Below are 27980 nucleotides of genomic sequence, written 5' to 3'. Positions count from 1 at the left end.
ATGTAGGTTACTTGGACATGGATCAAACTTTTTAACTTGATTTGGATCAAAACAATAAATGTTAAAGGGGTCAAAATTGGGATCAAAGTAAAAAAAAATTTGACTTCTGTGATCTCTACTAAATTACTCAGCCAATTTTTGGTCTAAATATTTAAAATTTTACATAAAGTGTATTCAGACATGGGAGAAGCTTTTTAGTCGGTTTTATGCCGAAAATTTGACTGCCAAGGGATCAAAGTTCAAAAGATTTAACCTTTGCGGTCTCTAGCAAACTATTCAGTCAATTTTGGGTCTAAGCATTTGAAATTTTACATAAAGTGTATTTAGCCATGCAGCAAGCTTTTAAATCAGTTTTTGAGCAAAAATTTGTCTGTCAAGAGGTCAAAATTGAAAGAGTTGACCTTTGCAGACTCTACCAAACTCCTCCGTCAAGTTTTTGTCTAAACACTTGAAATTTTAGATGTAGGTTACCTGGACATGAGTCAAACATTTTAATATATATATACATGTGTACATAAAGTTAAGAACAGTCCATAGGACCCGAGCAAAGCCGGTTTGAACTGCTAGTATAAAAAGAAATCAATAATTCAATAACATTTTATTTACATTTGGTATTTATTAGTGATCGGACGATTCCAATATTTTATTGATTCCGATTCTTCGAAAATCTCTAAACAGTTCACCATAAAATAAAACATGCAATAAGTACATATATTTTCACAAACATAAGAGATACACTTGTGTGCGAATGACCTATAGATTTTAGTTTAAAATTATCAAATAGTTATCATTTTATAATCAATTGAAAATTAAGTTAAAAAAAAAAACAATTAAAAGAAATGTTTTTGTAATCGGAAAATAGGCTCATATTTTTTACCGCAAAAAGTTATTTTTCAGATTTTCGATTCCGATTCCAAACACTATTGCGTACTCTTATGCAAATAGTAATTCCTGAATTATGCCGTTTTGAAAATTTAATTTATTCATTTTAAAAAAGATTAATTTATTCATTTTAAAAAAGATTATTATAGACTCGTGATTTCCAAAGTATTTGGGTGACATCAGCTCGAATCGAAACCGAAACTGTAGCATTTAAAGCTGGTAACGTTAGCACTGTACCAACGTGACATGCATATGAATTGCTCAAAAATTAAACTCAGATGAATGTACAAAATGTATAACGATTTTTTCAATTTTGACCCATAGGGTCAAAATGACCCCTTAAAAACAATTTTACCCGGCTAAAGACCCATAAAAGAACGGTTCGTAAAAAGTCCAATCATTTGAAGCCCCTAATGCTGTTTCTGCAACTTTTAGTTTCGGTGGAGATAGAGTTTGAAAATATGGAGACAGATAGACAGACAGACGCATAGCCTTTTAAATATTAGAGTGTGTGTGTGTGTGTGTGTGTGTGTGTGTGTGTGTGTGTGTGTGTGTGTGTGTAAAGCGATTACTTTCATTGATTTTATGTTCACAAATAAAATCTCTCAGAAAATAATTTACTGTTGTAAGGGAGACAACTCTGAAAGTTCTTTACTTGTTTCTAATAATTTTTTTTTGTAGATTGTCTCCCTTAATTAATCTTTCGTTTATTTATTTATGTAAACGCATTTTTCACTTTATTTTCTAACGATAACCAATCAATAAATTCCCCCTGCATGTTGTGGTTCTTTTGTACTACAGGGATGCGAGGGAAAATTACTATATTTTCATTTTGGACAGTCTTTTTTAGTTTAGATTAATATCCAAAATAAAATACTGGATTCTTTTTCATGTGTCTCTGTCGTACAAAAGAACCAAGCAAGAAGCACATAATATTTATGAGCTAAATGATACCACTCACCATCCTGCAAAATTAGATTTGGGCAGTTATGCATTCAAATCCTGGGTACTTGTACAGTTTAGTCAAGACATTGAAAAATGAAAATATTGAAAAAGTTTAAATTGTATGTATTCGTTATGGAACGAAGTTCTCCGAAAAAAAATTTCACTAAATTTCATCAAGTAGTTTTGTTTTTTGTTTTGTTTTTTTGTTTTTTACAGCGGAAAAAACACGTTTTTATGAGAGCGCGTTGAAGACAGCCATCTTGTATTTTAAAAAAAAAATTTGTTTGAATTTTAGAAATGTCAAAGGGAGATAACTCCAGTTAAAACGCTGACACCTCTTCCCATCTTTAATACCAGCTTTTCTTCCTAAAAATCGAACATTTTGCTCGGTATCATAATAAATTGTTTTTTCGCTGTAAAAAAAAAAAACTACTTGATAAAATTAAGTGAAATTTTTTTTCGGAGAACTTCCTTCCATAACGGATACGTACAATTTTAACTTTTTTCCATATGTTCATTTTTAATGTCTTGACTAAACTGTACAAGTACAAAATCCTGAAAACCTTATTCGACAAAAAAAGAAAAATAATAATAATCAGTAAAATCCCTGCAAAGCGTATTGAGGTTATATGAAAAAATAAAGCCGTGTATGCATTACAAATGTTTCTTTTCTGTTTCTTATGTTATACATGTTGTTTTATAGAACGTCGACCATATTTCATAGTCTTCATTAGCTATTTACACCAGACATACACATTTTAATCATGATTTTCTCTAGTTCAGATCAGTAAATAAACTTTTAACTCGAAATGACCCCTAATGTACTCATGTATAACATAAGAAACAGAAAAGAAACATTTGTAATGTGTACCCAGCTTTATTTTCTCATATAACCTCAATACGCTTTGAAGGGATTTTACCTAATAGGCTTAGTGAGTGATAAGTTTCGCGCATTTTCTTTGCATTCTCGGACTGGATAGCGTTTTAGTGAAGGTAACTAGAGTTTTTTTGTTTGTTTTGCACGATGGTTTCTTTGCGGGGGCAGAGGACACTTGGGTTTGGGGTTGTGATTAGTTTAAATGAAGATTCTTTTAAGGAGAGTTGTGCCAATAACATTGAATGTTTAAGGAGCCTTAGTTAAGGGCGGGTGACATTTTCTAGCAAAAAAAAATCTGGTTAAGAGCTTTAAAACGTTATCCAGTTAACACTGGCTCAGAAATGGGAGATCATTTTAGACTAAATTTATATGCAAAACTGATTCTCCTTAATAAATTCTAAATTGCTTTTTTATTTTTTTCTTCTGACATTTTTTTCAGTGTTAAAACATAATCGCCTAAAAAAATAGAATCTCAATTTTTAAGAGGGAGATATTTAACCAAGAATGCTCATCTACAAATTTATTATTTTTATTTTTCATTTATTAATTTTATTTATTTTTTTTTTTTTTTTTTGCTTAAAGATAAAAGAGGTTATCATAATATTGAACTTTTAAACTCTTAAGTATAAAATGATTTTCTGTTGCTTAAAAATTCCTATCATAAATGATTGACTGTACAAGTGGACGAACTTGATTTAAAACAATTGTAAGTTACGTGGTTAAAGTCTATTTTGTTAGCGCAGACGATATTTTTGTTGGGAAAAAAATCACTTATCTGATACTATTCTTAAAAATGGATTTGTTCTATATGAAAAAAAAAGTCTGAACTATAGAGAGGGTGAGAAACTGTCTTTTTGCCCTTCTTGGTCAAATAGTCTGTAACAAGGATGGAGTTGTGGACTAGTGCATTTGCACAAATCTTCTGCATCTTTAGTTCCTCACAAATAATTGTGTGTACAGTTCCCATACCGACATCTAACTGTACACTTATTATCTCTATAGATACATGACGGTCCTTATCCATGAAATTCTTTATTTGGCAATCAACTCTGATGTTCTGACTTCTTTAATCCTACCACACCTCTTATCATCCCTGACAGACTCTCTTTCTTCCTTGAATCCCTTATGCCACTCAAAAACTAATGCTCAATTCATGCAAGATAGTCCAAAAACAGTCTGAAGCATTCCATACGTTCCTGTGGCATTTTTTTCCAAGTTTAAAACAGAATTTTATTGCATATCGTTCTTCTAAAGTGTCCTCACGTCCAGATTGCATTTTTGAAATTCACCAGCTGTGACATTGACAATCAGGCTTTAGTAGGGTGTATTCCAATTCCTGCTGCAATTGTTCATTTGAACCTGAAATCATAAAAATTGGTCAATCATCTCGTAAGATGTATAGCAATAACATACTAATTTTCAAGAGTCTATGACAATTTGAAATGTCAGTACAAAAAAATCTGGAAACTTATTGAAGGCACCTCTTACCTTTCATGAAAATAAAAAAAAAAAACTTGATTTTCGTCCATAGCTGTTTCCATGTTTTTTGTCTTTATAAAAAAAAAATTATTTCTTTGAACCATTTCCTGAAAAGAAAATTTAATATCCTTTTCTTGAAAAAAATTTTAGTATTTTTTTCACATAATTAAATATTTTTTTTACCTAATTAAATATTTTTTTACATAATTAAATTTTTTTTTTTCACATTAATTAAATATTTTTTTCACATAATTAAATATTTTTTTTACCTAATTAAATATTTTTTTTCACATTAATTAAATATTTTTTTCACATAATTAAATATTTTTTTTTACCTAATTAAATATTTTTTTTACATAATTAAATATTTTTTTCACATTAATTAAATATTTTTTTCACATAATTAAATATTTTTTTTACCTAATTAAATATTTTTTTCACATAATTAAATATTTTTTTCACATTAATTAAATATTTTTTTCACATTAATTAAACTTACAGTAAATCTTATCATCCTGTATTAAAGTTTTGTTTTCAGCGTTTGAATTTATCATCTGGCAGTGTTCACGTCGGCTTTTTCCAGCAAATTTTTCAGTTATTTACTGTAAACTGCCAGAAGATGCCATCACAGCCATGAGTCAGGTTCTGGATCAGTACGATTTTATTTTTCAATTTCACGTACCTCTTACATAGCGATTGATATATTGTTTCATTGGATAACCCAGGCATGTTTAGACCTGCACAGTGATTAGAAAATGTTGCACCTGCACGCATTTTTTTTTTTTCCACAATGCTTGGTGCTCAAATATGAGCAGTTCTAACCGAGATGCTATCGAGATCAGATATTATATTACTTGCTTCATCTCTAACAACCATTTTGTTAGAAGAGCTGAATACCTTGGACTTAATTCTTCTACTATCGAACATGCCGATCAACCAGTCTTATATTTTTTGTGTTCTTGCCTTGATGAAGTTATTAAATAAATTTAATTTAAATTGTAGAGATGAAGAAAACTGGTAACGTCTTTAAAAACATCTCTACAGTTTTATTTGAAAATTTTAGAAAAAATCGAATAATCTATATATATAAAGTAGTAGCGTCCGTGTGTGTGTGTGTGTGTGTGTGGGTAACTCTTCTACAGCCCACACCAGTGGACCAATCATGACCAAACCTGGCATGACGATGGTCCCCCACCTAGGAATAGTGCACACCATTTTCCAAGGTTATGGTCAAGGTTATAGCCTATGTATATATACTCTCTTACATTCCACACCACTGGACCAATCATGACCAAACCTGATCATGATGATGGTTTCCAACTAAGGGATGCTGCACACTATTTTACAAGGTCAAGGTCAAAGGTTAAAATCGAGACTTTGCTGTACACTTGGTTGGTTGATTGTTTTTGTTTTACGGCATATCAACCCTTTTCGGGTTATTTAATGCCGAATCCAAAGATTTTGAAGAAAAATCTTTTTAATAGAATATATTTGTTGTTTTCACGTCGGTTTCTATTTAACCCATAGTTGGGACCCAAACAGGTACTACCACTCCGGGTCAGAGAGGACCTGGGAGCAATGGTAATTAAAGGGTGGCTTCACACTCCCCAAAGCCCACAAGCTGGGGCCTCACCACTGGATATAGTTTAAGATCATATTCAGGAACCCCATTGAGGGACTTTTACCCTCTGCAGGGGGGCAGTCGGCGTATTCTAATGCCCCACCGATAGGGCCGCTGTACACTTGGGTACCCACAAAGTAGGTACCTGAGCATACAGCAAAGTTTCCTGTTAAGCACGGGTATCTTTGCTAGTGTTATATAATTTTTTATGGTACTTCTGCAGATTAATGATGTTTTAAACCAACGCGTATCAGGTGAAATCATTATCACATACTTACGTGCCATGTCAAAATTAGCATAAATTACAAAAAAAATGATCCAGTAGAAAAATAATTACTAAGTAAAAATAACATTTATTGGGTTTATCGATTTATAGAGTTTTATCACATGTTAAAGATTTCTTAAAATCCAGTTCAAGGCTGAAGCAATGAGAACGATGCAGGTGCAAAGTTGAATGGCGTCTGGACCGGTCGAGTCAACCACTGAACGAGTGAAGTGTTATTTACTTCTTTTCTATTACAAAAAGATGTGACACAAGATCGGAAAGTGGAGAAGAGTCAAACTAGCACTCCTAAAGAAGGAGTACTCTGTGTAATTTAAAGTTCTCAAGTGTTACTTGTCTCCTACTCTTGGTTTTGCTGTTAATAAATTCAACTCCAACACTGCTGTCAAAAATTCAACATCAACGTTCGACATTCTTCTGTCTAAACTCTCAACTTCAAAATGCGACTCACTGCTCACAAGATTTGCTCCTTCAACGTCCAAATCTAAACTTCCCAGTCTCTCAAAACTCAGGCTTTATTTTTTATTCCTAATCAGAGCATCTCATTTGCATATCACGTGCCAAACTTGACAAACTCGTAACCATATAAAAAGACACAGTGTCCATTATTTTGCTTTCTTTGTTCATTTTTTCTGGCTGCCATAAAACAGGTTTGTACTAATTTTTAACATCTTGTCTTTGGTAACATTTCAGACCACATATTCCAAGACCAAATAAGATCTTCTCAACAATGCACTGGCTCATGCGATGAATGGTGCACCAATTCCAAACTAAATCATTTAATCACACTCTGGCCTATTAAAAATTGCTTGGGTAGCTTCATCAGCATTTTCTGGTAAGGGCGTCCCAGGCAGTAAGCAATAAACTTACTCCATCCGGAGATGGGAGGCAATGATCTGGGAAGATAGAAGTTCTAGAATTACACAGGACATCAGCCATTCCTCAGTCAATAGGGAAAAGTCCATTTCAAAAATGTTCGCTGGTTGTTAGCTTTGGGGCTGAGGTAATTCCTGGCTGAGAGTCAACTGCCAAATCAAACCATCCACAGGATCAGTGAAAAGCTGAAAGATATAATTGCATCATCAGCAGGAGCAAATGTTGAATTTATGGTTAGATTAGATGTTCATGGTCAACTGCAAGACATGTGGGTTAATGAAGAAAATTACAACAGATGTCAGATGCAAAAATGTATCGGAACATTTATTTTCAACTATTCCAGGCAATTGCATCAGATTTGGGGCAAATATCTGAAGATAGCGATCGATAGAATTCCTGGAGGCAAGGAATATAGACAGGAACAGATCACACTAATATTTCTTTAAATTTCCATACATGGAGTATTGCTGCCAGATCTGGTGTATCAACAACTAGTCTCTTCTAATCAATAGGTCCTGCACTGTTAACCAAACTTCAACCCCTGTCCCATCGCCACAATGTTGTGTGCATGTGTTTTATAAGTACTTCAATGGAATGTGCTCCAATAAACTCATGGCATTGGTGCCCTATCAACACGAATACCTCTGACAAGCAGCAAAATCTCACCCCTTCACTGTAAAGATCCCCAGTTTCTTCCTTCAAACTTTGGAACTATTTCCCTGTTCTTTGCTTTCCTGACTGTGCTAACATGAAGAAATTTAAATGTAATGTGAACAGACATCTCGCTGCTCAACTCCCTACTTAGAATATTCCTGTAGGCATGTTTCCTAATTTACAACATCCGCTTATGTCTCTGTGATTTGTTTGCATTGAATGAAGGTTAAAAAAATTAAAAACGCGAGCAAGCTACTGAATAAAGCTAAGCTTGAAGATCAACTTAATCAAAAGTGATTTTTTTAACAAGAATTATCAACACTCTGATCCCCATCTGGCATCAATTGAAATGAATGGCTTTCGTGTTGGGGAGGCCTCATGTTTTGACAAGCTTCTGGGCTTGACCTTTACTCCTGATCTGAAATGGAACACATACATCAAATCCGTTGCCAAGACCACTGGAAAAATAGTGGGATCCTTCTATCGATCCAGTAGATATCCCACTGCTGATGCAGTTCTCTATCTATATAAGAGCCAGGTACGTCCAAGGATGGAGTACTGTTGCCTCACATCTGGACAGGAGTTGCTAGAAAAGACTTATCCTGCCTTGCTAGAGTTCAAAATAGACTTTGTAACCTCGTAGGGGATATATTTTTCTCTTTCCTGCAACCTCTTTCTCACAGAAGAGATCCTGCGAGTTTGTCTCTGCTTTATCGTTATTTTCATGGCAAGTACTAACTTAAGTTAACAAATTTACTGACTTTACATTACTAACGATTACTATATTGTCCAATTGACTACTGTACACTCTTTAAGCCTTATCCTCGAGTGGCCTCTCGGCCTTGATAAGTGGTGATGCTTATGTAAAAAATGAAAATAAACAAGTCAAGACAATTAACCTGACTGTTTGTAACAGCACATAAAAACGTTCATATTTATTTTAGTTCAACTAAAAAATATGGAATCTGTGCGTTTGGAATGAAAAAAATGAAAGTTGACACAGTCCAATAATATCTAGTTTGTGAATAATGGATGGCAAGTTGCAAATGGACCGAGACAAGGAGTGGCAAGTTGCAACAGAGCCATTACAAGGAGTACTGAATTGCAAACAGGCTATAACATGGAGTAGCAAGCTGAAAAGAGACTACAAGGAGTGGCAAGTTATAATTTGGCAACGATAAAGAGTGGCGAATTGAAAATCCATGATGACAAGGAATAAACGGACCACAACAAGGAGTGTCAAGATGTAAGTGTAAGTTGTAATTTGAAAACTTACTTTCTGGAGCGATAGAATGATCCAACCATTTTCCCATTTATAATGTTCAAATATGGACACTAGTCAATGTAGATTAAGAGAAGATGTGGCAACAATACTCTGTTTTTAGACGTATCTGACTTTTATACAGGTAGAGGATTGCATTGTCAGGTACTTTCTGGAGCAATAGAATGATTCAACCATTTTTCCAGCAACCTTAGCAACAGATTGGATACAAGTCTTTCATTTCAGATCTGGAATGAAAATGAGTCCTAGAAGTTTCCTCTATGAAGAAGACATATATTTCAATTGGGACAAAGCAAGGATCCAAGCATTGGTGGTAAAAAGAGAGAAAGATGGTATTAAACATATAATGTTGTGTTTTTGACTTGTTAGTAACAGATGCATGTGTGTGTATCACTGGGCTCCCACCTTTGAATTAAGTTCCAATATATCAGCTAAAACCTGACTGAGTCTGTCAAGATCATCAATGCTATTCCATCAAAATCATCTAATCATCTATTCAACTCAATTTGCTGATCTAATCAGTCAATTCTGACTGACTCTCGTCTGTTCCATCTCCTGAACATATTCTAGTTTCGACCCAAAATCTTACATGTACAATCTTTTTCTCAGTTTCTCAGTTTCGATCGGTGATGTATGTTAGCAATTTTGATACATTAGTGGGACACGAGACACTGCTCGGTTTCCACTAGTTTTGGCAAATAACAGGGTCCTGAACAGAAGTGTGTGCTCTATTCCAACCATCATAAATGGACCTGAGGTAATCTTATGAGCATTGGACAAAGCCAAACTCTTTGCCAAGAAGTTTGCAGCTAATTCTAGCCTATGCAATGAGGGTCGCCAACCCCCTATATTTGATCTTGTGTCTGAAAACACGCTATGCGACATACAAATATTTGTCCGTGATGTTGCCAAGCTAATCAAAAACCTTGATTCCAGTAAAGCAACTGGCCCTGACGACATTCTAATTATAGTGCTGACAAAGCTTCAACAAGAACTAGCTTCCATACTTACAAAGCTGTTTAATCGTCTTAGGGAGAATTGCTTCCAAACAGCATGGAAAATCTCATCAGTATGCCCTGTATTTAAAAATTCAGGTGAAAGGTTATATCCCTCTCAATGCAGACCTGTGCATCATGAGTAAGTTACTGGAATTTGTGTTAAATAGAGAAGTAGCAAAAATAACCTTCTTAGTGAAATGCAATATGTTTTCCATTCTGCTAGATCTACAGCAGATGTGCTAACGGTTATATCTCATAGGATTAGCGAATTTCTCAATGGCGGCTTCCTTTCAAGGTCTACTCCACAAGATCTCCAACTACGGTATAGCTGGAAATGTCTTCTCAATTATCAAATCATTTCTCTCTGATAGGCTCATAGGAGTAGTGGTTGATGGGCATAAATCAGCTCACAGTATTAATGCTGAAGTCTCTCAAGGGTCCATCCATGGCCCAACTCTCTACCTGATCTACATCAATGATCTTCCAAATCACATCTTAAGATCATTTGTAGACATTTACGCTGATGACACTACCATCTATGGTAACACTTCAAAGGCCGTAAACGACCAAGTTCTCTCTGATTCTCTCTCCTCTGATCTTGAGCAATGGGAAAGAGGTGGCTGGTTAATTCTAATGCAACTTCAACCAAGCTTCTATCTTTACATCATCAACGCTCTTATCTACATTTGGCATCAATTGAAATGAATGACTCATCTTGGGGAGGCTCCATGTTTTGACAAGCTTCTGGGTCTGACCTTTACTCCTGATTTGTAATGGAACACGTACATCAAATCTGTTGCCAAGTTCACTGGAAAAATAGTTGGATCATTCTAGCGCTCCAGTAGATATCTAACTGCTGATGCAATTCTCTACCTGTATAAGAGCCAGGTACATCCAAGGATAGAGTATTGTTGCCACATCTGGGCAGGAGCTGCTAGAACTACCTTATTCTGCCATGTCAGAGTTCAAAAAAGACTTTGTAGCCTAGTGGGGGATGTCCTTTCATCTTCCCTGCAACCTCTTTCCCATAGAAGAGATGTGTGAGCCTGTCTCTGCTTCATCATTATTTTCATAGCAAATGCTCGTCTGAGCTCCAATCTATGCTCCCCCCCTTGCCAAAATGTCATGAAAAACACTCATCTAGTTGAAAACACTATCAATAATTTCCCCCACTCTTTATCTGTGCCTAAATCTAAATGTAGATTCCATGAAAAATAGCTTCTTTCTTAGAACTGCACGACTGTGGAACTCTCCTCTGTTTCCCTGTTTTCCAGCTGACTACAATGTGATAGTCTTCAAGTCAAACATAAACAAGTTCTTAATGAGTTGTCCCCTTAAGTAACCCAATTTACCAAATTTCCACTACTAATGATTGCTATAGTGTTGACTACCATACACTCATTAACCTTTATCCTCGAGAGGCCTCCGGACCTTGATAAGTGATGACTCCTGTATAAAAAAAAAAAGAAAAATGAAAAGCAAAAGTTAGAAGAAACATAAAATTTATTGATTCTTAAAAGTTTAAAAAAAAAAAGAAATTTCCAACATTTATTTGAAATAACATTCCAGATAAATACATAAATAGATGGAAAAGATATTTTTTTCAAAATAAAGGATTATTTTATTATCCTGAACAGAAATTCTTTAATATATCACATAGATTCAATACCAAAAATTGTTTCATTCACTAAAAAAGGTATAAATTAGGGGGGTTTTTTTTCAAAATGGATTGAACACACAAGAGAAATGTTAACATTCTGAAATAATGATCACCACGTCTATGGTCCCTTTTTTGTTTTCAGATCAGAAAGATAATTAATGATATTTCAACAACATCTAATTAAAGGTTTAAGAACTATACTTGGAGTAACTTTGCGACTAAGAAATGCAGATATTAAAATGAAACTTAACCCATCATGATCCACTTTTTTAGGACCAGAAGGATTATTAATCATATTTTACCAACATATGTAGTTTTGAAGAGATACCTATATTTAGTCTAAAAGATTGGTAAACACTGATATCTCAACTGTCGTTGTAATAGAGGGTGAGGAGGAGAGTTTAGAGATCATCTGGTTTCTGGTCAAATGAAACGATCTTTTTCTATTATACTTTGGAAAACTAAAACTTTCTTGAACACATTGATGAACATGGGAGCAGACAAACGTACGTCACTGGTAACCTTGTAGATCAACTCATTAGTTTCAAACTGATATTTTTTATCTGTCAAATATTCAAAAAATAAAACAAAAAATTCATTACCATCCATGTTCCTTTTTGTTTTCAGACCAGAAGGATAAATAACAACAACATCTAATTAAAAGTTTAAGAACTATTCTCGGAATAATTTTGCGACTATGAAATGTAGATATTAAAAAGAGATTTAACTCATCAGCATTCCTGATCCACTTTTTTTTAGGATCAGAAGGATAATTAACCATATTTCACCAACATATGTAGTTTTGAAGAGATATCCATAGTTAATGATAAAGATTGTAGTGACTTTCAAATATTACACCTACTATTTGATGTATATTTGAAAAACTGATATTTCAGTTCTTAGTATAAAATGTGAAAATCAATAGCAGAAGGATACAATTAGTTTTATTTATCATTCAATCAAAATTGTTTTGGTAAATAATGCTTATAACCAACCCACATGTCTATAAATATTTATAAAAATGAGAATGTGTGCGTGTGTGTGTGTGTGTGTGTGTGTGTGTGTGTGTGAGAGTGAGTGAGAGAGAGAGAGAGAGAGAGAGAGAGAGAGAGACAGAGACAGAGACAGAGACAGAGACACAGAGAGAGAGAGAGAGAGAGAGGACACTTCTCAACCTATATACTCAGCAATTTTTTATCTACAGACTTGAAACTTGTTATACAGGGTATTTACACATGTGGAAAACTTTTTCATCGGGTTCCACCCCCAAAAAAAGGGCTGCTAAGGAGTAAAAATTGAAAAATAGGTATGTGGAGGCCGGCGAGTTTTTATCTGTTTGCTGTTTCACAACTCTGCATGTGCGAATCGTTCACATTATGTTAAGAATAAGTGGGTTTGAAAAAACTTTTTATAGATCATGTCAAGCCGGCCTAATGATTACCATACTTGACTTATTGTCTTTAGGTTTCTGTTTCGATCTCAGTGTGAGTATTGTTTTTATTTACAAGTGAACTGTTTAGAAAAAACATAATACTCACATATCTCAGTTTCTTTTTTTTTTTTTTTCATTTTTTTTTTTTAGCAATTTAACGTTACATTTAATACCAGGCAATACCGGGTAGCCTGCTAGCATTATATCTTGTATATATGAATCCTCTAACTATTTCTATAGGGTTAAATAAATCTTTGAGAGTAATTTTTCTCAAATAGAATATGTATTTACAAATGAATTTTGGTAATAAATTAAAGAAATAAAAAAAATAACGAAACATTTATAAGTTAATAATTTATTGTCTTATTCATTTTTTGTCAATTTTTCAACTTTCCTTCAAGATGGCTACTTTTTTTCTTTTTCACAGAAAAAATGTATTTTTATTAATAAAAAATGATCAAAGTGAACTTCTACCCTGCATTTTTCGATTGGGTGCTAAGATTTATAATGGTCAGAAATAACACGGATAAAACGAGATTCCTGATCGGTTGATATAACTTCCGCCGGAAGACAGGGATTGCACCTTTGACGAGAATTTTTGACTGAGTCAGTTACTATCAAATCTTTGAGCCGAATACAACTCATTTTATGGGTCTTCCACTTGAACTTAATTATAGTTCTCTTAATCATCTAATCGACAATGGGATTGACGAAAAAATATGAACTCTCTAAAGATAGCGAGAATTATTCGCCTTTGAAAAAATATTACTATGCCAGATAATGGAAATTGAACAATTGATTAATTATCAAACTATTTATGCTTCCTTTTTCTCAACTAAAATGTCCACATCAACATAAACTACCCGGCTTGAATTGCCAGCTAAATTACTCACTTGATTTAGCAAGAATGCTTGGAAGACTCTTGCTGGGGAATTGAACACTTTAGGTGCAATTAAGTTTCCAAGAAGAATCTTGAGGGACGATGTTCCCACTGAATTTCTATGCATCTGTGATGCTTCAAAGGTTGCTTACAGATTTTCATTTCATGCCAAATAGGGGTCATAATGTCTCCTCGTTTTTGCAAAGGGGAAGGTAGCCCCTTTTAAAAAAAAGAAAACTCTGTCTACTTTGGAATTTAGGGCAATCTTTCTTGCTCTAAGGGTAGTTCCTAATGTCTTGAAGGCTTTGAAACCTGTCGACAGCCAAACTTTGTTACTGTGCATCTATTGTTTTTATCTAATCATTGTAATAAAATTGGCAAATGTCCGTTGAAAGCATCTTTTAAAAAATTTAAAATTTTGAACAAACAGCCAAAATGTCTTTGCAAAACGCATTTAAGATGCAAATATTTTTTATTAAAAAATCATTAGATGTTTTTTTAAATCTTGACTTTTTTTTATTAATTTCAGATAACAAAGTATTCATCCTCAGAGAAACTGTGTTTAAAACAAATTAGAGCCTTGTGGTATTGTTTGAAGCGATGATCAGCTGTTATTAAAACGATGTATGATGAAGGATCATTTAAATTATTAAAAAATAAAGGTAAAAACTTTAATTTTTTTTAAACACCCCTTCCTTTTTTGATGCATATTTTATTATCTAAAACTAGCAGGCAGCCCGGCGTTGCCTGGTCACAAAATACACATAAATATTATATTTTAATTCATACAGAAACTGAGTCATGTTCATGTGAGTATTATATTTTTTTTCTAAACAGTTCATTGCTTGTAAGTAAAAAAAAAAAAAATCCTCAAGCTGAGATTGAAACCAAAACCTAAAGACAGTGAGTCAAGCACGATAACCATTAGACCAGCTTGACATGATATTTACGGAATGTTTTCAAAAAATCTTATTATTAACATAAAAATGTTGTCATGTTTCTCAACTGCGTATGCACAGTTGTAAAACAGTTGACAAAGAGATAAAAATCTGACGACGCCCATGAACCAATTAGCTAATTTTGATCCCTTAGCAGCCCTTTTGTTTCGGATGAAAACTGATTAAAAACTTTTCCGCATGTCTGAATATCCTATACATTAAATTTCAAGTCTCTAGATAAAAAATTTGTTGAGTATATAGGTTGAGAAGTATCCTCACACACACATTCTCAATTTTATAGATATATATAGATTAATAAGAAAAAAGTCAAGATTAAAAAAAAAAATAATAAAGTTTTTTAATAGAATCATACCAAATCATATCAAAATATTACAAAACCATTGACTCATGTTATCTACAAACCGTCGACACATATCAGCATGTAAAACAGACATTAAGCCAAAAAACAAAATGGAGGAAGGGGAGAAAGAAGAGCGAGAGTGATAGTGGTGGTAGTGGTGGTGGTGGTAGTATAGAGGTGAATTTGTAAAGTTTTGAAAAACAGACAAAATGTCTTTGTAAACCACATTTAAGATGCAAAAACATTTTTTATTAAAAATCATTAGATATCGTTTTTCTAATCTTGACTTTTTTTTATTATTATTTTCAAATAATAAAAAAAAAAATAATGATTTTTAATAGGATCATATCAAAATATTACAAAAACCATTGACTCATGGTTTCTACAAACCATCAACACATTACCAGCATGCAAAACAAACATTAAGCCAAAGAACCAAATGGAGGAGGAAAAAGAGGAGGGGGCAGAAGAGGAAGAGGGGGAGGAGGGTGGTGGTGGTGATTACGGGGCAAATTTGTAAAGTATTAAGTGAACTGTACACTTCACAGTTTTGTGTGGTCTGTCACATTCATGGCATTAGCAAAAAGCATCCACACTGCCAAATAATTGCAAAATTATTGACTTGCACTTGTGCTACTACAAACAAAATGGCCAAATCTCTTATTGCCTAAAAAAAAACTTTTCATTTTTTTCCCTAGTGTGCACTTCTACTGTATCCATGTTCTTGTTTGATTTGTCTCAAGTAATGCGGACTCTGCATGATATGTGGTCGAACTGGACTCTGTAAACCCATTTTTATTTTGGGCGGGGTGTGAGGGTCAACAACATCCCACACATGTGGATTGCTAATGTTAAAAGCCAGAAACTCTGCAACTCCAGGGTGACCTGCAAAGAAAGATAAAAGATTCTAATATAGCGAAATGATGATTCAAATATCACTTAATAAATACAATCAATTTTCGAAATATAAAAAAAAGGGCAAAACAATTTTTTTTTTTTACTTGGGAGTCACCACTTATGAAGGTCCAAAGGCCACTCGAGATTAAGGGTTAATAAGGGTGGTAGTTTAGTAATCATTAAAAGTGTAAATTGAGTAGAATTTGATTATTTATGGAGATGGCTCAACAAGAACTTGTTTACATTGGATTTGAAGGCTACCATGTTGTATTCAACCGAGAAGCAGGTCAAACAGGCAGTTAGATTCAAACACATATAGAAAGTGAGGGAAATCGTATATAGTGGTTGTAGCTAGTCAAGTGTTTTTTTTTGTGAAAGTTTGACAAGGAAGGACCATAGATTGGAGTTCAGTCGAGAGTTTCTTTTCAAGAATGGTCCTTTAAAAACTCTCATGCTTTCTGAAATTCACCCAAACTACACTTCATGTCCCTTCTTCACTTTTTTTTTTACAAAGGAATCACCACTTATCAAGGCCCAGATGCCACTTGAGGATAAGAGTTAATGAGTGTACGGTAGTCAATGGGACAATATCGTAGTAATCGTTAGTAGTTGAAATTTGGTAATTTGGATTACTTAAGAGGGCGGCTCATCAAGAACTTGTTTATGTTGAACTTGAAGACGACCATATTGTAGTTAGCTGGAAAGCAGGCAAACGGAAGAGAGTTTCACAGGCATGTAATTCTAAGAAAGAAACTTTGTTCATGGAATCTCCGTTTAGGTTTAGGCACAGAAATTAAAGAGAAAAAGTGAGAGAAATTATTGATAGTGATTTCAGCTAGACGAGTGTTTTTCATGAGAGTTTGGCGAGAGGGAACTATAGATTTGAGCTCAGATGAGCACTGTCATGAAAATAATGATAGAGTAGAGACAGGCTCATACACGTGCACACATATATCATGAGTCGGACACTGTTCATTTCCCTTACGATTGTACATTATCCTATGTACTAGAAATGCACTTTCGGTTTTGGGTTAGTGCTCTTGAACACTCTGCACCATAGGTTCTTAATGGAGGTAAAATTCATAGGTTCTTAATAGAGGTAAAATTCACCCTCAAGGGTGAATTTGGGGTTTTCAGAGGATGAATTTTCAACTCATTTATAGTTTTAACTTTTTTGTTTGTATTTACAGAATTCGGAGCCCATCATGAGTAACAGAAAAAGAAAATATGATCATTCATATATTGAATATGGATTCACATCCATCATTATAAATGGAGAAGAGATGCCTCCAGTGTGTTATTTGTAGTAAAGTTTTGACAAATGACTCCATGAAACCAGCAAAGATGAAGCGACATTCGCAAAATGTTCATCCAAAAACAAGAACAAAAATTGGGAAAGCTCTCAAAAAGATGAAGTTGTTTTCAACAGAAAATTTTAAAGAAAACCAAAACGTTGGTGAGGCTTTGTATCTCATAGCACTTGAAATAACAAAGCAGTGCACTTTTTAAGACAGGCAATCTAGGAAAGGACAGGAGATGGGGGGGGGGGCATGACATTCTTACAAATGGTGAAGAGGTGCATGGGTCAAGCAAGGTTGAAAACTCCTGCTCTACACAATGATTGTTCCTTCCTTATTCTGTATGTTACACTTTTAAAAAGACCAAATACAATTTTTGAAGGCCAAACTGCTTTAAAAAAGGGCCAGATTCACAAAATTTGGCTTTAAAAAGCTCATTTTACCCTGGGTAATATGAGAGCGATCTCCTTTTGATATAGGCTCTTTTCCAAATATCATTATAATAATATATGATCATTGTTGTAATGCTGTGAAAAATGATCTCGTAGTAATTTTGACATGCAACAGTTCTTCACCGAAGAAAGAAGTCAGCAAAACATTACATAAAAAAAGAGAACATTCGAAAGAAACAGGGGAAAAAAGAAAATTGTCTGGCAAGAAGTGCTAGACTGAAGGAGTAAATGAAAAATTGTCTTTTACAATGTGATTTTATTATTTGTATTGAACTATGTAGCACAATATTACTTTTTCTGAGTATTTATTAGTATTTATTTATCTCATTTGGATCAGTTCTCTATTTAAAATACGATGGACATTTTTTTCATAGCAATGTTAATGAACTTATATTTACTGTGTGTTATTGGTTTTTCTGCCCAAAAAACTAAATTTTTGTGCTATCTAGAAAAATATCAGGTTTATCAAAATATATTTGTTGATTCAATATATTTCTCATTCTGTGGAATTTCCACAGGTCCTGCTCGTTATTATTATTATTATTATTATTTACGACAACCTTCTGTCTCTTGAGACAATGGCATTCTGCACCTAGTTTGGTTTACTACAGCATCTGTTATGGTTAAATAGTCCAATTTTAGATTTGCAGCTACGTTGGCAGTTGCTGCAGTTATAGTCAAAGGTAAGTATGGTGAGGGTGGCAGGGGTGGAGTGTATCCTCACTCGCCTGTGGGTTCTCTCGCCTGTGGGTTCTCTTTTCTTCACATTGCCATTCTCTCTTCTTTTCTGTTAATTAGATGCCGTCCTTGAACTTTGCTCACCAGGCTGTGCAATCGGAGGATTCTGATTCGAGATCTTGTGGCTAAATTCTGTTACAGGTGTCCTTGTAGCGCAGAGTTGGTTATCCGATTGGTCATGTTCCAGTGACAAGCTCACCATACAGGATGCCCTTTGGGATGCGACCAACTTCCATCCTGCACACATGGCCGAGCCAATGCAAGCGTCTCTGAGCTAGAATGGCAAACATGCTTGGTATACCAGCCTGGGACAAGACAACTATGTTTGTAACTCGATCCTGCCCGGAGATGCCTGAGGTTGCACATGTGAAAAGCATTCAATCTTCGTTCTGGATGTACAAAGTAAAAAAAAAAAGAAGAAGAAGATTATTATTATTATTAACTAATAGGCTTTGCCTGGTTACTATCACTTTGCAATTTAATTCCTTGAAATCATTTAAACAAAACCAATCAATAAAAAAAAGAAATCAATTTCTCACCTGCATTTGTGGCCGAGTCAATTGGATAAACACCTGACTTGTTTGAAAGATTTAAATTAGCGCCTGTAATTAAAAAGGAGATTCATGCTGTTAACACTACAAGCTGATACTTCTTTTAGAATCAGAATTAAAAAAAAACACTTACTCTAATAGTAATGAAGATGCAACTTATGTAACTGCAGAAACAGGAATATTTGTCCTCTGATAAATAAATGCTTGACAAGCAATATAATATACAAAGCAATTGTTAGTAACAGCAACCACAACAAAGAAAAAGTATGAGGGGACATTCCAAAAGTAATGCCTCCTATTTTTTATTCAGCCCAAATGGATCAGAATGGATTGCAAATTGCATTATTATGATGACTGAACTGACAGTTTCATCTCTCTGTTGCAGATATTGACAGTGTGAAACTCTAAGAAAGCAACCCTTGTCAAGGATGTGCATCAGAAGCACAGATGCGTCATTAGCATTCCTCAGTAGAAGTATCTCAGGCGATTAGCAATAAACTATGCCCTTCTCAAAGAGAGATGGTAAAACCTGGGAGGGTGGACCTCCTAGAACTGCACAAGACCAGCAACATATCGCAGCCAGCAGAGAAAAGGCCATTTCAGAAATGGTATAGACTTTGCTGATTTTGATGCCAAGGAAAAAAATCCCCTTGTCTCTCATGCTTAAGTTTAAAATAGCATTTTCTTTGCTTTGTCATACTTAAGTTTTCTTTGCTTTGTCACTTTTCATCAACTATATGCCTAGGTCAGAGGTTCTCAACCAGGAATAAATTTACCCCTAGAGGGTAAAAAGAATTATATAGTTGGGGGTAAATAATTGAAGTACCTGATAATTTAAAAATAAGTATTTCTTTTCAGACTGGATGTCTAAGAAACGTACATACCCGGATTCATATGTCCAACATGACCTTAATTTTTTTGCTGTATTGTATCTGATACTATTTTCATACAAAATCTATCCCATCACCTTTAATGGTAAGTTTCGGACAAACTCAAAGCACTAATACCCACTTGATGTAAATACCTACGACAAACCAGACCAGCAGCAAATTCCCACCCCTACATTGCAGAGATCCTTAGATGCCGTAAAGCTTTCTACTCAAATAGCTTCTTCCCTCAAACAGCTAGACTTTGGAATTCCATTCCAGGACCCTGCTTGCTTGACTGTACTGACATGCAGAAGTTCAAGTGTAATGTGAACAGACATCTCGCTGCCCAACTCCCTACATAGTATCCCAGCAAATCTGGTCCCTATTAGTAGCCCCTTATGATTTAGTAGAACTGTGCCTGTTTGGACTGAATAAACAGTAAAAAAAAAAAAAAATTAAAAAATTAAAGTCTTTTGTCTATCATATATATCTCATCTGTCTGTTTAAATGTATGTATGTATGTATGTCTGCCTAAAACTTTCAACAGAGGTGACAGATTTTCACGAGATCGGTATCTTTTTGAAGCTCAACCCTTCGAACGACAAATATAAAAAAAATTGGCTAAAAACATTAATTCCTTCACCCTCAACTGGGCAGTTTTCTACAAGGAGGGTCGTTTTTTTTTCACTGACATTTTTTGCAAGTCATTTAAACCTTGCGTAAACGACATTGCATAAAAGGCGTTATTTCAAACACCTGTGACGTCACAACCGCGGTAGGCGCATCGATAAGAGCGTTTTTTTTTTGTTTTTTTTCGACCTCTTTTTCCTCTACCGCAGTACGGGTACGAGCCTGCTTACTACTCCGATTTTTTTTTTTTTTTTTTTGCTCAACCAACACCCTTACACACACCTCCACTTTCTTTCCACCTCCGCATTACAGGTTCAAGCCTGCCTGCCTACTACAACTTTTTTTTTTTTTTGCTCAATATGTTACATGGTGGTTGTTATTATTAGAAGAAATTACTAAATATTCGTATATGTTTCGTTGTTCTTATTTAGTGTTCTTGTTTAAATGACGACTTATATATTTGTTGTTGTTCATGTTGTGTGCTGTGAGAGATAGCATATTGGTGACATTAACAGGTACATGTAAAGAGAGAGACCGTTGTACATTTTTATAAACACAGAGTTCATATTAATACACGTTGAGAAGCGATTTGATACATAGATAAATAGACCGAGAGATTGGCATTTATGCTTTTGACAGTTCTGTATGAAACGGGAGTGTTTCTATAACATTTATAGTTTGACACATATACTTTCTAACACATATTATTTAGATGATGATTTTATCAAAGGTTCTTATAACATAAATGGACAATACCTTTTCTGTTGAATTACAACATGAAGACGCATGTTATGAAAAACATGATGATCATTTATTTCTTCCATATGACTGGTCAATGGCTTTGCATCCAGGAATTCAAAGTTTCTTTACATCTTCTTCTTTTAAAACCCTCTCGCTTCCAGACGGTGCCAAGATTCGGTCTGAACCTCTCTGCTTCCCTCGTCGGACTGATCTAACTCCCCTGACTCCCCGACTCCCTCTCTCTAACTAACTTCGAACTCTTTCCTATATTGAGAAATCACATGCATGTCTGGTCAACGTGACTATAATTCACGTGTCATCAACATGTGCGATTTGCACGTTTTTGAAACCGTTTCTGAAGACCAGGAAATTTCTCATTCTACTTGTTGTTTTACAAAGGAATTTAACCTACTTCTCTAATTCTATAACCCATATTTTATTATGCATTCTTTCTAACAATGTGAATAGTTTCCAGCCAAATTTGTATTTATTAAATATTTTATCAGAATCAACAATTTACAGGACATCCCATTTAAAACCTATTTTTCTTTAAAACTTATCTACAGGGTTCGATTCCCGTTTTATCTGATTTTATTTTTATTCAACTAATTCTGTTTATTTTTACTTACATGAAAAGGGGACAAGCCTTTTCATGTAACAAACACACACCTCCAAATACTCGGGCAATGCTGGGCACCCAGGCTAGTTTAACAATAGAAATTTTTTTTGATCTTCTTGTTATTTTTTTGTCATTTTATGATGACTATGAATTTTTTGTATAGTAGTAGTGGGTAAATAGAGAAATGCATAAAGCAGGTGGGGGGAGGGGGTCAATGATGGAGAGATGGTTGAGAATGGCTGGCCTAGATGAATAAATTTGAATAAAATATTTTGTTTGTTTTTCTCAATATTATGGAGAATAAATAAATAAAAAGGAACAATTTCGAATGCGAAAAATATTTACCATGTCGTAATAAGCATTTGATCACTCGTAGATTTCCTTTGCTGGCAGCTCTATGGAGTGCGGTGTAGCCTTTGTTGTTTTGATGGTTCACATTACAACCTGGCAAAACAGAATATAATTTGTGTGATGAGTGGACGTCATAGCTTGCAGAATGATTAGCTGCTCTTGCAGAAATTACAATCAACTAAAAGGATACCCGTCCCAGGATAGGTAAAATTAATTCTCCAAACAGAACTGTTTTGCATCGCTTTTAGTCCCATTACAAGATTAAAGTCAACAATACTATATATATATATATATATATATATATATATATATATATATATATATATATATATATTAGAAAAGATTATTTTAAAGGTTTAATATATTTAAAATATATTAGCCAATGATAGTTGTACATATATCAATAAGAATTTAAGCCATGTAAATTGACTTAAATATTAAGCAACATGATTAACATTTCTGTAATTGAGCATATATTATATGAGTTTATATATATATATACTGACAAAAACCAAAACAAGAAGGTATAACTTCATATTTGTATTTTTCAGATATTACAATTGTTTCGACACCAACCAGACAATTTAAAATTTTATGTTATTTAAAAATTTTCGTAGTGAACATCTCATCAAATATGTTTGAAAAAAAAAAAAAAATACAAAGTTTGTATATATTTTGACACATTTTCGTTCTGTTATAACTACATCGGGCAGCCTGCATGTTTTTGGACTTGTGTAGCCGATGTAGTTATAGCAGAATGAAAATGTATCAAGATACGTAAAACTTTAATGCATTGCTCATAAAAAGAAACAATTTTTAAAAAATCATATCATCTCGGTCAGTACTTTTTATTAGTTTGGTCTGTTTAGAGCCTGATCTAGTTAGGTAGTTAGTAACGATTATATTAATATAGAGACAGACACCTATCATTAGAGAGAAGAAATTCAGTTATATTCCAATTATAAAATGATAAATTAGAATGGTTGGTTTACTTTCTCTCCTTTACAGCATATCAACCCTTTTTGAGTTATAAATGCCAAAACACAACTATTTTTTTTTTACTCGCATTCACCCCCTAACAAGGCATATCGTCAGTTGGATGTAAGGGGCTACTAATTGGGACCATGTCTAAGAGAGATTAACAAGGTGTTGGTTTACATTACATTTAAACTTCTGCGTTTATGTTATATTTAAACTTCTACAGTTTGGGAAGTAGATAGCAGGAAGAGAATTCCTAAGTCTAGCTGTTCAAGAGAAGAAACTATTAGAGTAGAAAGTTTTCTGGCATTTAAGGACCTCAACAGTGAAAGGGTGTGATTTTGTTGCTTAATGAGTTTGTTGGGGATATGTACATCGAGGGGGACACAAGGCAATGAGTTCATCAGAGCGCATTCCATTAAAATACTTGTAAAACAGACACAGGAATGCAACATTCTGGCAATGGGACAGGGGTTGGCGCCTAGTTGACAAAGATTGGAGACCCTTTTTGGACCCTATTCAAGAGGAAGAGACTAGTGGGAGATACACCAGCCCAGATGTGGCAACAATACTCCATGCATGGGCAAATGGTGGCCTTGTAGAGGTACAGGATACTCTCAGGTGTGAGTAATTTTTTAGCACAATAGAGGGAGCCTAACTTCCTTGTAGCAGCCTTCACAATGTCCTCAATATATTTATTTCAGTTCATATTTCCTGTGAATGTGAAGCTGAGAAGTTTGAAGGGAGAATTCTCAGGGAATTATTTGTTATTACTTTACTTTACAGCATATCAACCATTTTGAGGTTATTTAATGCTCATAGGAAAATAGCAAAAGAGATGGATCATTGTTTATTAAGGCCCAAGGGCCACTCAAGGACAAGAATTAAAGCTGTATGCTGATCACCACCATGAGATGGGCAGAAGATTACACAAAAGTAATTCATTATTCATAAATCTGATCTTTAGAACGTGGTGCAATAAGGAAAAAGGTGGCTGGTTAATTTTAATGCATTGGAAACCAAACTTCTCTCCTTTTACCATAATAGTTCTGATCACATCACACCCCAATTGAAATGAATGGGGAAGCTTTATGTCTTGACAAGCTTCTGGGACTGACCTTCACTCCGGATCTGAAATGGAACACATACATCAAATCTGTTGCCGAGATCACTGGAAAAATGGTTGGATCATTCTACTGCTCCAGAAACATAAAAACCGACAACCCCCCTCCCACACATACCAATTTTTCAATTTTGATCCTTTAGCAGCATACTCTATATAACAAATTTCAAATTTATAGATCAAAAATTCATTGAATATTCAGTTTGAGAAGTGTCCTCACACACACACACACACACACACACACACACACACACACACACACACACACATTCTCACTTTTATATATAGATAGATTACAAGTAATTAGAATTGTAATTGTGCTAAGTGGGATGAACTGAAATTACAAGAGAGTAATATACCATGTGCAATCAACAAGTCTAAAATGCTAATATCTGGTTTTCTGGAATTAAGGACAGCATAGGTAGCCAAGTAAAGGGCAGAATCACCATCTTGAGTAACACTGTGGATGTTGGCACCTAAAAAGGAAAAACAAAATAGTTGAAGACATTCAATACTAAGACAGTTGAATCATAGATGGTTATTACAATGCAAAAATTGGAAATCTGTCAGTGTTGTGAAGGCGGACAACATTCACCATTTTTACACAGTGATCTAATGTGTATAACCATGCTCCGTAATATATTTAGCAAAGAAACCTCTTTATTGAATGGTGGCTGTTCATGTAGACTTAAATGCTGATAGATCACTTTGTAGAAGTTGTGACTAAATTAAGTTTGATTTACTGAAAGATAAATCATTTTGTTTTTTTCCCTTCTTCTCAACACTGGCATATTTCCACTTTTTGCATGTTGGTAGTCTATGATTTCTCAATATGCATATCATGCACAATGCTTTATGCAAAGTACATCATTTTATTATTTATATATTAATACGATAGCGTGTGTCTCACACGTACATGCTTCTGTGTCACACTTACTTCCAAGTCGTTTAATTTTCATAAGTTTTTGTTTTGTCGCTTTCAATTAAAACTGATGCACCAAAGTCAAGTGGATATATATTTTATTTTTGAAATCGCAACTTTATAATACATTAGCGGGGGTATCCGGCGTTGCCCGGAACGGGTGGGGTGGGGGTAAAAAAAAGTTTTGGTAAGTAGATTGGATCGAACCTGAAGCCCTGAGGCAAAGTTGGAAAATAAAATGTGAAAAAAATATGACATGTTAACCACTCGGCCAGCAAGAATGAGTTACTGAAAGATGTTTGAATTTATTTAAGTAAGAAGAGAATTGACAGGTGCCCGCACTTAATGACGTCAAGTGGAAATTGTAGAGTTAACATTTTGTGCGAGCGTTACGACAATGTAAGCAATAGCTATTCAGCAGTTAACATTTTCTGCGGGACAGTTTTTAATGAGGTCAAAAACCCGGTTTGTTTGTTTTTACCCGACTTTGGGAAAAACCAGCTTCCCCGTTTATTAGGAAAGTGTCTCGTCTCGAAATAAAAGCAACCGTCTGATATGACGGTGATAATCTGACATTGACAAACGTTACATTGCTTTCTGGAGATCAATGGCCATGGGTCAGGGATTTGAATCGAGTTTTGCTTTTTTTATACCGAAGAATGAAAGCAACACGCGACGATCTGAAAATGTGGAATATTTAATGTTTCATTAAATAGACTGGTGACCCCCGTTAACTCATAGAAATTATTATTTAGACATCATATAAAAAGTTTTAAGAATGGGAAATCCCCCCCCCCGAGAACTCCCCCCCCTCCAGAAAAAAGCCTTTAGCGGATATACACAAAAAGCGAACATACATACACACACACACATTTTCGCTTTTATATATATAAATAAACATCGATAGAACATTAACTCTATAATAATATATGCAAAATCTGCAAGAATTAAAATATCATATTTGAACGTACTTTACAACCCAGGCGTCCCTGCTAGCTTAGAAAAATACTTTTGCAGTTTTAACAAAAGAGCTACAATAATATCAGAGCATCTCTATTTTTGCTGAACATCTACAGAATGCCAATATTAATATATTACATATGAAGGAGTTCATTGTGGAATTTCCATCGGTTCTGCTAGTCTATATTAATAAAATAGTAGATGTATGTATATGTGTGTGTCTGTAAATATTTAACCCATAAACTCTTAAACTACTGATCACATAATACTGAAATGCACCAAGAATGGTTTATAATGCATAAAACAAAGCTTCTGTCTTAGAACTGCACGCCTGTGGAACTCTGTTCTATTTGCCCGCTTCTCACCTGACTACAACTTGGATATCTTCAAGTCCAACGTTAACAAATTCCTAATGAACCGCCCCCTTAAGTAAACACTTCATCAAATCTCCACACTAACATACTGTACTTGCAATAACCCTTATCCCTGAGTGGCTTCCGGGCCTTGATAAGTGGTGACCACCATGTAAAAAAAAAAAAAAACCTGCGGATGAATGAATAACACATACAGAAATCTGTCAGCAAGTTGAAATGCAAAATGTTCATTTAAACTTGTCAACACATTTCCATTACTTTTGTGCATGCACAAATTCATTCATAGCATGAAGTAGTTTGATATTAAATCTTTTTTATCTCTCTGGTGATAGCTCAAATGTGAGAGAACACAACTGGAGCGCTAAACGTTTTGATTTCAATTCTAGCTGATGGCACCCAAGTCATTTTTTTTTTTAAACTTTGGAAATCAGTAGTATATATTAGGTACAATATAATATTCAATAGAGAACTGACTCTGTAATAATAAGTATGAAATCTGCATGAATTAAAATATATTCAAGCATATTTTATTACCTGCCAATGCTGCACTTTGCACTAGTTTAATACTAAATATTCTAATCTTAATAATATTAATTATTCTTCCATAATGAAATACAATGTAATAGAAAGGAAAATAAGAGAAATTTTATCATTTTTTTAAATATTTTCTCATTTCAAAATCATTTAAAACATTTAATAGCAGTAAAGAAGTGTACTTTCTGCGTACCATTGATGAATTCAAGAGCTGGAAATCATGGACGACTGGAAAGCACTAGAACATTGGTAGAGAATGCCCTGCATCATGATAATGTGGGAGTGCCTCAAGGGTCTATCCTTGGACCTCTATTATTCCTAATATTCATAAATGACCTCCCTGACAAAATTGTCTGTGAGATGAGTATATATATGCTGATGACACCACGCTCTATAACAGACACGACAGGAAAACAAATGAACACATATCTAAAGAAATGGCAGAAACACTAGAGGATGACCTCCAATCTGTAGTGGAATGGGGACAAAAATGGATGGTCACATTCAATGTGCCAAGACTAAACTTGTTTCCTTCAATAATTACAAAAAACCTTCTCTACCACCAATAGCAATGGCCAAAGACTCTTTATCTGAAAGTACATCTTTTAAACTCCTCGGCCTAATGTTCACAGGAAACATGAGTTGGAACAATTACAGTGAGAGCATTGCCAGGACCGCTGCGAGGAAGGTAGGTTCTCTCTACCATGCTAGAAAACTACTAACGCTCAAAAGTATCCTGTACCTTTCTAAGGCCACCATTCGCCCATATATGGAG

At 34.4% G+C, this 27980-nt stretch overlaps 2 protein-coding genes across 6 annotated transcripts in view; both read right to left on the bottom strand.

Moving 5' to 3' along the window:
• The window catches only part of LOC145263845 (uncharacterized), a 624663-nt gene that overhangs the window by 42538 nt on the left and 554145 nt on the right, over positions 1–27980 (bottom strand). The gene's annotated exons all lie outside the window — the stretch shown is intronic.
• LOC145263844 (uncharacterized) overlaps positions 15720–27980 on the bottom strand; it is a 37344-nt gene continuing 25083 nt past the window's right edge. Inside the window, exons 7-10 of the mRNA XM_080120918.1 lie at positions 24775–24891; positions 22309–22407; positions 19093–19155; positions 15720–16053 (exon numbers count right to left, since the gene is read on the bottom strand). Coding sequence (XP_079977044.1) covers positions 15863–16053; positions 19093–19155; positions 22309–22407; positions 24775–24891 — 470 coding nt within the window. The 3' untranslated portion in view covers positions 15720–15862. The remainder of the gene's footprint in view (positions 16054–19092; positions 19156–22308; positions 22408–24774; positions 24892–27980) is intronic.

The sequence above is a fragment of the Euprymna scolopes genome, chromosome 39 (genome assembly GCF_053919585.1).
Source record: "Euprymna scolopes isolate OS-2025 chromosome 39, ASM5391958v1, whole genome shotgun sequence".
Classification (NCBI taxonomy): domain Eukaryota; kingdom Metazoa; phylum Mollusca; class Cephalopoda; order Sepiida; family Sepiolidae; genus Euprymna; species Euprymna scolopes.
This window is presented reverse-complemented; position numbering and strand designations above follow the sequence as displayed.